At 33.1% G+C, this 13,713-nt stretch overlaps 1 protein-coding gene across 2 annotated transcripts in view; it reads left to right on the top strand.

The window, feature by feature from the left end:
• LOC135219950 (NPC intracellular cholesterol transporter 1-like) overlaps window positions 1–13,411 on the top strand; it is a 153,339-nt gene extending 139,928 nt beyond the window's left edge. For both annotated transcript variants that reach the window (XM_064257196.1, XM_064257195.1), the window contains 13 exons: window positions 245–445; window positions 622–811; window positions 1,569–1,685; window positions 2,269–2,449; window positions 2,617–2,744; window positions 2,937–3,014; window positions 3,176–3,349; window positions 3,494–3,657; window positions 4,721–5,393; window positions 6,181–6,398; window positions 7,281–7,698; window positions 7,879–7,966; window positions 8,246–13,411. In XM_064257196.1, coding sequence (XP_064113266.1) covers window positions 245–445; window positions 622–811; window positions 1,569–1,685; window positions 2,269–2,449; window positions 2,617–2,744; window positions 2,937–3,014; window positions 3,176–3,349; window positions 3,494–3,657; window positions 4,721–5,393; window positions 6,181–6,398; window positions 7,281–7,698; window positions 7,879–7,966; window positions 8,246–8,670 — 3,055 coding nt within the window. In that variant the 3' untranslated portion in view covers window positions 8,671–13,411. The remainder of the gene's footprint in view (window positions 1–244; window positions 446–621; window positions 812–1,568; window positions 1,686–2,268; window positions 2,450–2,616; window positions 2,745–2,936; window positions 3,015–3,175; window positions 3,350–3,493; window positions 3,658–4,720; window positions 5,394–6,180; window positions 6,399–7,280; window positions 7,699–7,878; window positions 7,967–8,245) is intronic.
• Window positions 13,412–13,713: the final 302 nt, after the last annotated feature.

Genomic DNA, 13,713 nt, shown 5'->3' with positions numbered 1-13,713 from the left:
CATGATTTTTTGGGGCTAAAGGGTCGACTTATACGCTGAAATATACGGTATGTCATATATGATTATTCCAGTAATTGATACTAGCATGCATATAATATCATTGAGGAGTGTATACCTCTGGAATACAAACCATGAATACTTTAAAGTTTACTGATGTAACTTGAGCTTTTATGCTGGCTAAAGTCAAAGTAAAATTCAAGGGTTTTACACTTTTTGGTTTTACTCATTCTCTTCCTTCTTTCAGAAATGCTTACCAAGAACAGTGCTTAGGAACTTACGGTGGCCCTGTACTGACCCATGTGGCACTTGGCGGATTTCTTGAGGGAAATCAAACTCTATCAGAAAATCCCAATTATTTGAAGGCTGACACATTAGTTATCACTTTACCCATCAATAATTACTTCAATACATCATTATTAGCACCAGCCCTGGCTTGGGAAAAAGTGTAAGTACTCTTGAAATCCATTGGATGAATATTCTGTTTAGCATTTTGATGTGCACATGTTAGTTTTATTTGGTTGACAAGAAGCATGATCTTTAATAGTTTCTACATCCAGTTATAATGTCATGCTGATGTCCAAAAATGTGCAAAATAAGTTATAATGTTACTTTTATTTTCAGATTTAATGAATATATGCTCAAGTACTCCCATCCAATGATGGACATTGCCTTCCGTTCAGAACGTTCTATTGAAGATGAACTTGTACGCATGAGTAAATCAGATGTGCCAACAGTCATCATATCTTACATCATCATGTTCCTCTACATCGCCTTAGCACTGGGTCATACAAATCAACTTTCACGGTTGTTGGTATGTATGTCTGAAAGTTTGCAGGTTTTACCTTGTTCCAACTAGATAATAATTTTGCAGAATCTTTGCCAGAAATACTGTTCCATGTTTGCAATGGGTTTAAAGTACCTCAGTAGTGGGTGTGTTTCATAGCTATCGGTTTGAACACTAATGAATTCAAAGCTTATTAAAGGTAAAAGTTTAATTCCTTTTGCCAACAAAGGTATGCTTTTGTTTTGATTTGTAGATTTTTATGGGAGTTTTATCCAAAGTTGGAGTGGATTACTCAGCTTTAATGTACTCAAATCAAGAATTAACCATCATGTAAGGTGCCATAAAATATAAAGAAGGTTGCATCTTAACTCTTTATCATATTAATATACATGGGCTTTTATTTTACCTTTCAAAGGTTTAGGTTAACAGAATGCAAACATCAAATTGTTTCTTTTCTAGAGCAAGCTTTACTAGGTTAGCAAGTTTCTTGATGCTACTGAGCACTGGATTGTTATACACTGTATATCAGCATCAAACAGAATATAAATGTATGGTAATATGACACCCTATAGTTGCCTTAGATATCAAATTTTTTAGGTGTGCTGCTCTCCTATTAAGAAAGAAACCATCAAGAGAAAATAGGATAGTTGACCACAATATATTTCTCAAGTTTTTCTTTTGGGAGGAATAGTCCCAAATAGATGTCTCATTTGGTATAGAATTGAAATGTTAGAATTTACTTTATTCAAAAAGATCAAGGTAAAGGATGTTTTTTTTCTTCCAGATATACACTAAAGTAACTCTTGGTCTTGGGGGCGTTCTCATTGTGCTGGTGTCAGTTTTTGCTGCCATAGGTTTTTACGGCTATGTTGGAGTCCCTTGCACTATGCTCATCATTGAGGTAAGTTTTGACTTTTTTTTTTTTTTTTTTTTTTTTTTTTTTTTTAATCATGTTAGTTGATTTTCAAGAAGCTGTAATTTATTTAATAAGATTAAATGAGAACAAACTGTTAGATATGATATTTAACCCTATGTTGTGGTGGAAATTATTGTTAAAGACACTCCTTTGTAGCTAATAATTGTTGAAAAATAGATAGGGCTAATGACATTGCATTATTATATATATATATATATATATATATATATATATATATATATATATATATATATATATATATATATATATATATATATATATATATATATATATATATATATATATATATATATATTATATATATATATATATATATATATATTATTCTTTGACCCTTCAGCTTTTCCCGTTTCTATATGGGGTCGCTGTTTCTAGTCATCCTTCTCCATCTTCCTTGCAGAGCTTGATAATCTTAATCTTTGGTTGCAGTTTTATGGTTGAGTTTTTTAAGTACTTTTTTTTATTGATTTATTTATTAGAACAGATTGTAAGTTCTTAAGTAGCTCATGACATTTTTACTAATACAGTTATTCATTATTACTTGCAGGTAATTCCATTCCTTGTCCTGGCTGTGGGCGTTGACAACATTTTTATTCTGGTTGAAGCTTATGCTGGTTTAGAACGGACAGAAGAGGACACACGAGCGAGTTTAATTGGCAGAGCTGTTGGTGCTGTTGGCCCTTCTATGCTGTTGTCTTCAATATCTCAGTCTTGCTGTTTTTTCCTTGGTTAGTGTTACTGTAGACTATAACTAAGTTGTAAGCCTAAGAGTGGAAAACTTGCTAAATTGATACAGATATATTCCCTTTTATTGAGGAATATTAAAAAAGTAGTAAAATATTTTTTTCAAGCTATATTGCTTGCTTATTTTTTTATGAATTCAAATGTATTTCAGGTGCCTTGTCTGATATGCCAGCAGTGCGGGCATTCGCCATGTATGCAGGGATGAGCTTGTTGATCAACTTCATACTGCAAATGACCCTCTTTGTTGCACTCTTTTCATTGGATGTAGCAAGAGAGGAGGTACGATCTTTTTTGTGCTGTTCAATTGTTCAGATAGATTTGCACTAAATTTAAACTTTATCTTGATTTGCAGTCCATGTTATTCTCTCTTCAACTACAAATATAATGGGAAGAAAGTAGTCATTTAAGCTGAGAATGTGAATGTTATGTTGAAGATATATCTGAAATTGTTGTTGGGTTTTGTGTTTGCAGGATAATAGATTCGATGTTTGCTGTTGCATACGACAAAATAAAGTGGAAAAGGACCCTGACAGCCGCTTTTTGCATAAGGTATGTTATGGCCATTTTATCAACATTTTTCCTACAGTTCTTTTAATTTCAGTTTCTATTACTTTCCCAAGAACTGTAACTTATAAGTAAGAGAGATTTTTGTGATTAACAATATTAATTCTTGTCTTGTAGTCGTCTGTCTAATCTTTTATATATTTCAGTTGTTTGAGACAACGTATGCACCTTTCTTAATGAGGCCATGGGTACGAGCTGTAGTGATTGTGATTTTCATGTTTTGGCTATGTGCATCTGTGGCCATGGTTCCACACATAGAGGTTGGATTGGAAGAAGAACTTTCTATGCCAGATGATTCTTATGTTCTTAAATATTTTGAGGTAAGTTAAAATGCCAACTAAATTTTTTTTACCAGATTGTGTAGTATTTTCAATTTCTTATACTTATTTAATTTTCTGGATTGTTATATTGAGATCTGTAACAAAAAAATTTTTGTCCTAAATATACTTATATTATATCCACAGTATTTGGAGAAATATGGCTGTGTAGGAGTTCCAGTCTACTTTGTACTCAAGGATGGGTACAATTTTACTGATTATAACATGCAAAACAAGATATGCTCTCATTTAGGATGTAATAAAGATGCACTTCTGATTCAGTTGAAGCTGGCTTCACAAATTCCAAACAGGTGAGTGGTTTTTGTATATTTTAAAGCCAGAACATTCCTTCCCAACCAAGAAGGCTTTGATACAGTAATCTTGTAAGATTGCATAAGATTGCTTAACAGATAATTTGTTGAATAATAAACCCATTTCAGAAATCCTAAACTGACATATTGTTGATTTAGTTTTATATCTCGTGACGACGAAAATAGTAGCTCTTGTAAATCTTTAAGAGTTTGAGTATAGTATTTTAACAGTATTGTATATAAGATTTATACTCTAGAAAAGTGTCTTATTTTATTCTCATCTTCAAAGAGTTAGATTATTCTTTGTAGTCTTCACTACCCTATTTCTCACATATGCCCACATTTTGTTCATGTTCAATGCTCTTTACCATGCAGTCTTTGCGTACGACACAAAAAGTGATTGATAATGGCCATAACTTACAAACTACTTTGACCCACAGGTTCACAGCAACCACTTGTCATAACTTCATAGTCTGTGACTTTGTTCACGGCTTAAGAAAGTACCCTTAATATTAATTTCATAGTAGGCATGTGCTGCGATACTGTGAGGTATCTTCTATTTGCTCTCGTCTTCCACTTTTGCTTTGAGCTGAAGGCTAGTTTCTTCTGTTCACAATGATCCATTCCATTCGGTCTCTTTCCTTCTTTTTACTTTACACTGCACATGTATTTGCCTTTGGCCAAACCATATAAAATATTTTAAGTGTGACCAAGTGGTGCTCTTAAAAGTCTGCATTTTATAACAAAAAGTTCTTGAAGGGTTTCTTGGAGCACCTGTTTGGGCCCTTCCTTCCATGTTTATTAAATGGAAGTAGGTAGTCCTTGGATTGCTTGAAGAAGTGCTGCTTCATTACATATTTTGAAAAGCTTTTAGTAAAGCTTCACACTTTTCTTTCCTGCTTTTTTTTTCTTTTCTTGGGGCTCCAGCTAGATAATGAAATTTTATTCCTTGCCCTATTTGTGTGTGCCATACGAGAATAAGATATATTTAGCTGTTACAAAATTAGCTTTTTAAGAATACACATAAACTATATTTATTAAGAGACATTTATTTTCTTTTCAGAACATACATTGCAGTGCCATCGTCTGCCTGGATTGATGATTATTTTGAGTGGTCAATGGAAGGAAAATACTGTTGCCAGGTGGATGAGAATGGCAACTTTTGTAGACGGGAACCAGAAGATACTTATTATGATTTTATTCCTGATGAGAGTACTAATAGTCCTAGTGATGAAAAAGTGTCTCATGTACCAGAAGGTCCTAATTTCCTTGATGTCTATGATGATGTCAATAATTATGATTATGTGTATGGGGATCCAGATTTCGAATATGCTGATGATGGTACACCTCAAGAAACTAAAGGGACGAAGAAAGCATTTGAAGATGATAAAGATGATTATACATACACATACGGAGACATGACCTATGATTATGATGGACCACTAAGGAAGCCAAAAGGTCCATCTAATAAGAAGCCACAAAGTACTCCTAGGACTCCTTATGGAGAAATGTCTGGAGATGATGGGTGGCCGGATTATATTGAAAGAAAATCAACAACAAAGAGATCTCTCAAGAAACGTGCATCCAGATCAAATTGTCATCCATGTAATATTACTTCCGTGCATGGTAATCCCTTTAGACCTAATCCTGAAGTTTTCAACCAGTATGTCACCATGTTTCTGAAAGATAATCCTGATTTCAAATGTCCTAAGGCTGGGCATGCTGCATATGGACAGGTAAATATGGGGATTAAATGTTACAAATGTCTCAATGGGGAATAAAAAAATTTGCCTTTGTAATTAGGGTTGTAATGTTTTAAAGGCCTAGCATTTATTTGAATTTTGACTCTACAAAAAAGCATTATCATTCATCATAAAAACACCATAGGTCTAGTCGCAAAGTAAATAAGGCAAATGAGGAAGCATTTATAGACTCACTTAAGTGCTTGTAACTAAGATATTGAGTGATAAGTGTGCTCAAGACTTTTCAATTATTGGGAATGCCTTTATTTCACATGCACTGTGTTTTATAATGAAAAGTAAGTTTATTGTGAAGTTCGGGAATTGGTAACTGATTATGTGAAGTTTATAACTCTTGCATATATTGTTCCTTGTATAGTTCCTACAGTGCTACCCCACTTTTTTGCACTTCACTTTTCCATGCTTCACTTTGTTATGGATTTTTAGTGGAACATTTTTCACGTTTTTGGGAACTTTCACCAATTCGCACATTTTTGTATGTGCCATATCTCTAAAATATTGCATTTGCCCCTTTTTTCGTATTAAATAAGGCAGCGAACTGTTAAAATAAGTATTTATAAGCATTTCAGTTTAAGGGGTACATGGTATTTGGCAGTTATAAGCATTTTTAGAGGGATTTTGCATTTCTTTGGATTTTGCATTTCTGTGGTGTGTTCTGGAACTTATCCCCGTGAAAATGTGGGGTCGCACTGTTTGAAGTTTCATGTATAGAATGTTATCAGTAATTTGCATGTGACATGTATATTTATTCTTTTCATTTCAGAGTGTGAAGGTGAAGTATGATGAATCTGGAAATCCAGTGACTGGTGCAAGCGTGTTCATGACATACCATACAGTTCTGCGGAACAGCAGACAGTTTTACGAGTCACTGCGATCTGCTCGTGCCATTGCAGATAACATCACTCGCACACTGAATCTCGTTGAAAAGGATGGGAAGCTGGTTCCTAGTGGAGAAACTAAATATGAAGTGTTCCCTTACAGGTGTGTCTTTAAGTCAGAATTGCTAGACAAGAAAAAAATGGTCATTGTTACTGATAATTATATATATATATATATATATATATATATATATATATATATATATATATATATAGATATATATATATATATATATATATAGATATATATATATATATATATATATATATATATATGTGTGTGTGTGTGTGTATGATATATGTATGTATGAGTGTGTGTGAATACACACTATAGTATAATATATATATATATATATATATATATATATATATATATTAATATATATATATATATATATATATAATATATATATATATATATATATATATATCTATATATATATATTATATATATATATTATGTGTGTGTGTGTTGTGTGTGTGTGTGTGTGTGTTGTGTGTTATGTATATATATATATATATAATATATATATATATATATATATATATCATAATATATATCACTGTGATATTTTGCAGCAGAATTTATGTTACAATTTGATTAGGGAATATGCACATAAACTTGAAAGGACTTGGAATACTTTGTTAGAAAGGTATGCAATTTTCTTGAGCAGTAATAGTTTGTACATATCAGTGCCATGCAAACATTAATCAAATAGTAATGTGTATTTTATACCTTTTCAAAGTTTCTTATGTCTTGTGTTGTGAAATGAAATTACTATATTATGTATGCCATACAGTGAGGATTGTGTCAGTTTGTTTAGGATTTGACCCATTTACTAATCTCAAAAGTATTCTTGTACAATTAAGAGTGCACTCATACTACTATCTAAAGTTTTGAAGGGAAAGCTAGCATTGGTCAATTTTAAGATTGCGATAACACATTGTGATTATATTTCAACACTTTTTTTTTCTTGCTTTTCAGTGTGTTCTACGTCTTTTATGAGCAGTACTTGACAATATGGGAAGATACTGTGCGAATGTTGGGCATTTCCGTGTTGGCTGTGTTTGTGATAACACTCTTCATGATGGGATTCGATTTTGCTTCTTCCATAATCATCATGGTGATGGTTGTCCTTATCCTGACAAACATGGGAGGCCTCATGTACCTTTGGGACATTTCATTGAATGCCATCTCACTTGTGAACCTAATAGTAGCAATTGGGATCTCAGTAGAATTCTGCTCTCATACTACCAGAGCCTTTGCTGTTAGTGAAGCTGACACAAGAATTCAAAGAGCGCAAGCAGCCTTAGTACGGATGGGCCCATCTGTATTATCGGGAATTACTCTCAGTGATATGGGAGTAGTGGTGCTTGCATTTGCTAATTCTAAGATATTCCAGGTAATGTATAGTAAGTTTTGTTACATATGTCCTTATATCAGATATAGATATAAAGTACATATATGTAAAGTGACATGCTACTTACCAGCCTTTGAGTCCAGTTGCAAAAATTATTTGGCACATGATTTTTGTGCTTAATTGACTTCATGATTTTCATTCTCATGAATATTTGTTTCACAGGTGTTCTACTTCCGTATGTATTTTGGGATGGTCATCATTGGTGCTTTACATGGCTTGATACTCCTGCCAGTTTTGTTAAGTTTTGTTGGTAAGTTATTATTTTTTAGTTAGATTTGCAGTAAATCCAAGTGTACTGACTATACGATGAAATGTATGACAATAGAATATATTGTTCTCTCTCTCTCTCTCTCTCTCTCTCTCTCTCTCTCTCTCTCTCTCTCTCTCTCTCTCTCTCTCTCTCTCTCTCTCTCTCTTTGTGCAGATCAGACTAGTGTATATAATTCTACTGTAAGGTAATTTTTCTATCTTAGTTATAAAAATATTTTTCCTTCTAAGGATTTCACAAATAAGTTTGGTTTATTTCCAGGTCCTTACCGCAAAGTTGTTCGCAGTTACCTTCCAGATAGGGCTGCTAATCCGAGTGGATCTGTTCAGATGGAAGATATGGTGGGTGATGATCAAGAGAGGCAGTGCTTGACTGGCAAACATACAGCAAGTATCAATAATATTCCAAAAGCCAGTGCTAGTTCCAGTAGTATAACTTCAAATACTCCAAGTAAGAAAACAGTCCTCACTAATAACCAGATGAGGAAATCGCCGAAAAAGGGAAGTCATATGTCCCTAAATCATAACTCTGAAGAAGTTGAGGACTTGAATCAGAAAAATACCCCATCAAGGCATTCAAATACTCCGTCTTTTCATTCTATCCATTCTAACACACCATCACGACAGTCTTTAGCATCCAGGCACTCTTTAGCAAAAAATGCTGAGGATTTAGAAGAATTAGAGTGATGTGATTTTGTAATGGCATCTTGAATGTGTGCATTTGTGATGGTGTTCACAACTCTTTTTAAGTGTCTTTGTATATGATGTGATTTTTTTGTTAAGTCATAGAAGTGCTTCCTAACATTTAGTGCTACAAGGAAAGGCTTCTTAAAGATATATATTTACATAGTGCTGTGCTGTTTGATATTGTCAGTAATAAAATTGAAATGGATGACAATGATACTCAGGGCCTGTGTGACCCTGTGATCTAGTCCTGAACATCTTGATACCAGCGATACAACACCAAGCTGTAGAGTTTATAAGGCTCCCATCAATATTCTGCCAGATTCTTCATTCCCATGCCTTTTATCCTGTCCTGTAGAGGAGGACATTTTCATGTATTTGCTTCTAAATATGGCCCTCTTGTAGTTTCTTCCTAGTCATTGAACAATTTTACTGAGGGGTTGCATATAAAATTAGTTCTTGATTTTCAGCTCATTTGTGGTTTCTTTTGGGCATTCGTTGTTTTCCAAATCTGAAGCATTTAAGAGGCCCTTGGCATATCATGAGGTCTCCAAAATTTTTACAACTTTAAGCAATTTCCGATGGGATGTCTCCAATATTGTTAGATAAACAGAAGTAAATGAAAAAGTGTGGCTTTTTAGCAGCTACTAAGTAGCTATGATAAGGTAATAAGCTGTAAAATTGTATTGAATTACAGCTTTAAGTAGGTGCCACACTATTATCATACTACTTCTTAAATCCTTTGTCTCTGTGTGGAAGTTGGTGTAAGAGAGAATACCATGCTCATTAATACACAAAAGTTTGCTTTTGAGTTTGGAAATTATTTCAAGTGTTCTCCCAGCCTTATTTTGAACAACTCGGGTGCTTTATTGGGAGTGCTACTAAGTATACAGCAAACAGTTTTGTTCTCTTTTTTGAGGAGAATGAGATAATGCAACTGGAAACTTTGTTTTAGCTGTGGGAGATTGTACAATCTGACCTGGTTTGTTTTGCACTAAGCAATTAACCTAAATACATGTAGCTGGTACCTACCATGTTATATCTTACCTTTTTCATTCTTTTCCTATTTGAAATTAACATTTTAACTTTAAACTTTCCATAAACATTCCAGCTCCATTATCAGAGTTCTAGATAAAGAAAATTTTCATATATCATTTGACTCAGCTTGGTTTGGGGATATTCTTGCTCAATGTGACTCCCTATGAAAGTTAAGTTTTTGTGTTCCTATTTCTGTTTCATTTCTTGTTACTTTTTTCATTATTATTAGCATCAGCCATGACATACATTTCAGTTATTCATTTTATTAACTGTATCATACAGTCTACAGTGTATTTTATATTGGGTGCAGTGTTGGTTCACCTAATCAAGACTGCCAGAGAATTTTTTTATGCTGTGATATACACGTTACAATCAACTTACATTTGTTTGTAAGTTCAGGATAGTATCAACACTTTTGACTCCTGTTTCAGATAATTTATAATAACAAGTATGTAGTTTATTCTTTGGATAATACTAACTTAGAGAAAAACACATTTAATTCCTGTTACTGTACTTTTCGTGTATAGTACAGAAGATTTATTTATATTGCTCATGTTTGACTTTAACAGTCCCAAAAATAGTCCTAAGACCAACATTGGTTCTGATATGTCACAACCTTTCATTTTCTTGAGGTAAAAGAGCAGTTATGAATTTAGACATTATATATACTGTATATATATATATATATACACTAGGATGAAATCTGGATCATCTGTGCCAATAGGTGGCACAATGAAGTTCTTGTTAGGGGAAAACCAGTGTACTTAACGAGTCAAGTCTTGATTAATGAATACATCAAGCTTTGATTTGTTAAGTAACTTTGAAGCCATGTATATTGTTTGTAAATATCACTTGTCATTTCATGATTAAAATATATTTTGTTTATGATGATGTCATTTTATGTTGAATAATATTGTACATGCCAAAAATATTGTATCAACGTTACCACCATCCACCATCATACCACTATTGTGCCCACGTGTGAAGATCTTCAAGTATTGCCACATCTATCTGTTGTCATACCTGAGATCTGACACAATTGCTGGAACACATCTGAAACTTCCCTTAGTCTTAGTCTCATGTTGTAAATATCTTCTATCAGTGAAAGTTTCAGATGTGTTACCTTTATCTGTGCCTGAAAGAATTTTGTATTTTCACACTTAGCTGGCTTTTTATGCTAAGAGTAATTATTCTGTATCATTTGTCCTTTAGTGTAAGGAATTTTCAGTGGAGTAATATGAGAGCTTTGTTTGATCGTGTTGTCATCAGTAGGATATAATGTCTAGAATTGATTCTCTTGGATAAAACTGTTCGTAAAGCTAGCAATAAATGCTGTCGTAAAAGAGAGAAAAAGGAAATTGAAATCTGGGGGCTGCAGTCATCAGTTTTGTACCATAATCTTGAATTGATGTAAACATGAATAATGAAAGCTTAATGTTGTCAACTTTAATTGCAGCCATTTTGAACAAAGTAAGTGTATTGCCAGTTAATATAGTACTATATTGCAGAATAGCTAACAAAGTCCCTCCCTGTACTCAAGTCTGTGTGGATTACTTTGATTACCTTATGTGGTTCTCAAAGAGCTTTAATTGTAGTCAGCATTCACATAAGCCCATAGAATTTTTATTCAGAACACTGATAGGCCATATTCCCCAATCCTCTTTTTTTTAAAACATATTTATTTTTCTATTCTGCTACTGAAGTAGACTTACAAAGAATTTGAAGGATCTTGCTTATTAAAAGGCTTCGTAGACCTAGACTTGGTTAAGTGCAGTAAGACCTCCAGTGTAGTTTCAAATCCAGTTGTGCATAATGTCACTTATTTGTTTTAGTCTTCTTTTAACCAGAATGAAACTTGTTTTCTTATTTATCAGTACATTAGCGACATAGAACTGAAAATTATATAAATGGAGAATTCAGTGGTATAACCTTTGCATGAGCAGTAATTGAAGTATGTAGTTGTTAGGGTCATAGTCAAAATGTCTGAATGATCTGAAAAAGACATTCACCATTGTATCATATTTTTTATACGTAACGTGGTGGATTTAGCAGCAAAAATGAGGCACTTATATTACTATTTCATTTGGCACAATGACGAATGCCAGCAGCCTCTGAATGTATGCATAACCGTCCATGTTGATGTAATAATCATGGGTTTAGATCTAGGGTGGAAAAACACCTGAAACATTCTTGTCTGTATTGAACAAAAACACTGATCAAACCATTACAGTAGTGCTGATTAGATCGACTGCTTTAAACCTACAACCCAATGCTTAAGGATCATTAACATAAACCATGTAATAAGAATATCTTAGGGAAAGATCGTAGAGCAGTGATAACAGTTTTACTATAAGCATTCAGTATGCAGCTCGAAAGTTGCTTAGAACTCTATATTCGAATGAAAATAAACAGAATCTATCTGACATGGAGAGGTCTTACTGTAGCTCATCATTAGTTTGTTGCCCAGTATTCAGTTCTCATTATCAGGAACATGTAATTGCACAAGTATTCCTATTTAAGTATGCGGTGTTTTTTATATTGACTCATGAATATAGTGCTTAATAATGGGAATTAAATATCACAAATAATAGACATCAGATATTTTTCAAAACTGGCAGAGTTAAGGGTTTAGAAGCTGTGGATTTGTTCCCATCCAGAAAATTGAAAATTGTTTATTATTATTATTGTAGGAATAAGGTGTAAGATAGTACAGGTATAACAAGACTAGTGATATAGAATTGTAAGCTGTCACAGAGTTGGTCAAAAGTTACACAAAATGTATGAAAGAATAATCTTGGAATTGTATGAGGTTTTGGTAAGATTTTCCCTGGAACTTTTTTATTGAAAACGTTTATAACTACGAGGTTTAAAAGAAAATATGTATTCTATCATTTTCTCTTTGAAATTATTGTAACTATAGTACAAAGTTGTAACTATAGTACAAAGACTTACAGTAATTTATAATTTCCAAAACTCAGCTATGGAAAATTCTATTGTTCTATGGAGGAAAGTTACATCACTGATTCAGAAATGTTTTATTCAGTTCCTTTTACTGCGGGAGGCTTTATTGCGCTCTATCATTCCTTTTCACCTGAACTTTATTTTTTATGTATTTGACAAAACTAGAAAAGTGTGAAACATTTTCCCAACATTTTTGGTTAGGTATTTTTACAGGATTAGCTGGTATAGGTGGAAAATAATAGGTGAAACTATGTTGTTTCAGTTCTTGAATCATGAAGACTGTATTTGGTAACATAGTGGATTACAGCTTTTGAAAGTATCTGTAACCCTTGATATCTGCCCTTGTGGTCAAAATACTTATGACTTTTCTTTGTCATAGATTACTACTTGGAAAAATCTCTCCCAAAATGTGCAGTTCTGATAAAAAATGATACAAATCTTGAACAGTTTATCAATTATCAAGGAAACCCATGGGTACTTGAACCAGATTGCCATTTTACAGGTAAATTTTTTTCATATAATCACAACTAAGTTAACTGCTATAAAAAACTTTTATATGAAACAGGTCCAACTGTTAATTATCATGTGTTTGTATTGTATATAATATAGTTACCTAAAACAGTCATTCTTGGCCCTAGATTTTACATGAGTCATTTGTAATTGTTAATTGTTAGGTGAGTAGGATTAAGTTTGTGGTCTTGTGATCAACCTAAGTCTTTTTCAATAAAACTGAGGAAATATATAATTGTTTGAATGAACACGAATCCTCATGACAACTTAATTGTAATGCTTCATGTGTTTACTTCCACAGTATTGATGTATTGAGAAGCAGAGTGAGAGGAAGATGTTTGCATCAATTTATTTGTAGCTCTAGTTTAGCCTGACAACTAATGAAATAGGTTAGTTGGAGTGCTATCAGGAATATCATCTGGAATCTGCATTTAGATCAAAGACTTCAGGCAGTTGGAGATATTGTATATAAATTTAGTGAAAACAAATTGAGAGAAATGAGTTGGATCAGGGAAGGCAACCGAATAGAGTAAATGA

Source organism: Macrobrachium nipponense, chromosome 1, assembly GCF_015104395.2.
Source record: "Macrobrachium nipponense isolate FS-2020 chromosome 1, ASM1510439v2, whole genome shotgun sequence".
Lineage (NCBI taxonomy): Eukaryota > Metazoa > Arthropoda > Malacostraca > Decapoda > Palaemonidae > Macrobrachium > Macrobrachium nipponense.
This window is presented reverse-complemented; position numbering and strand designations above follow the sequence as displayed.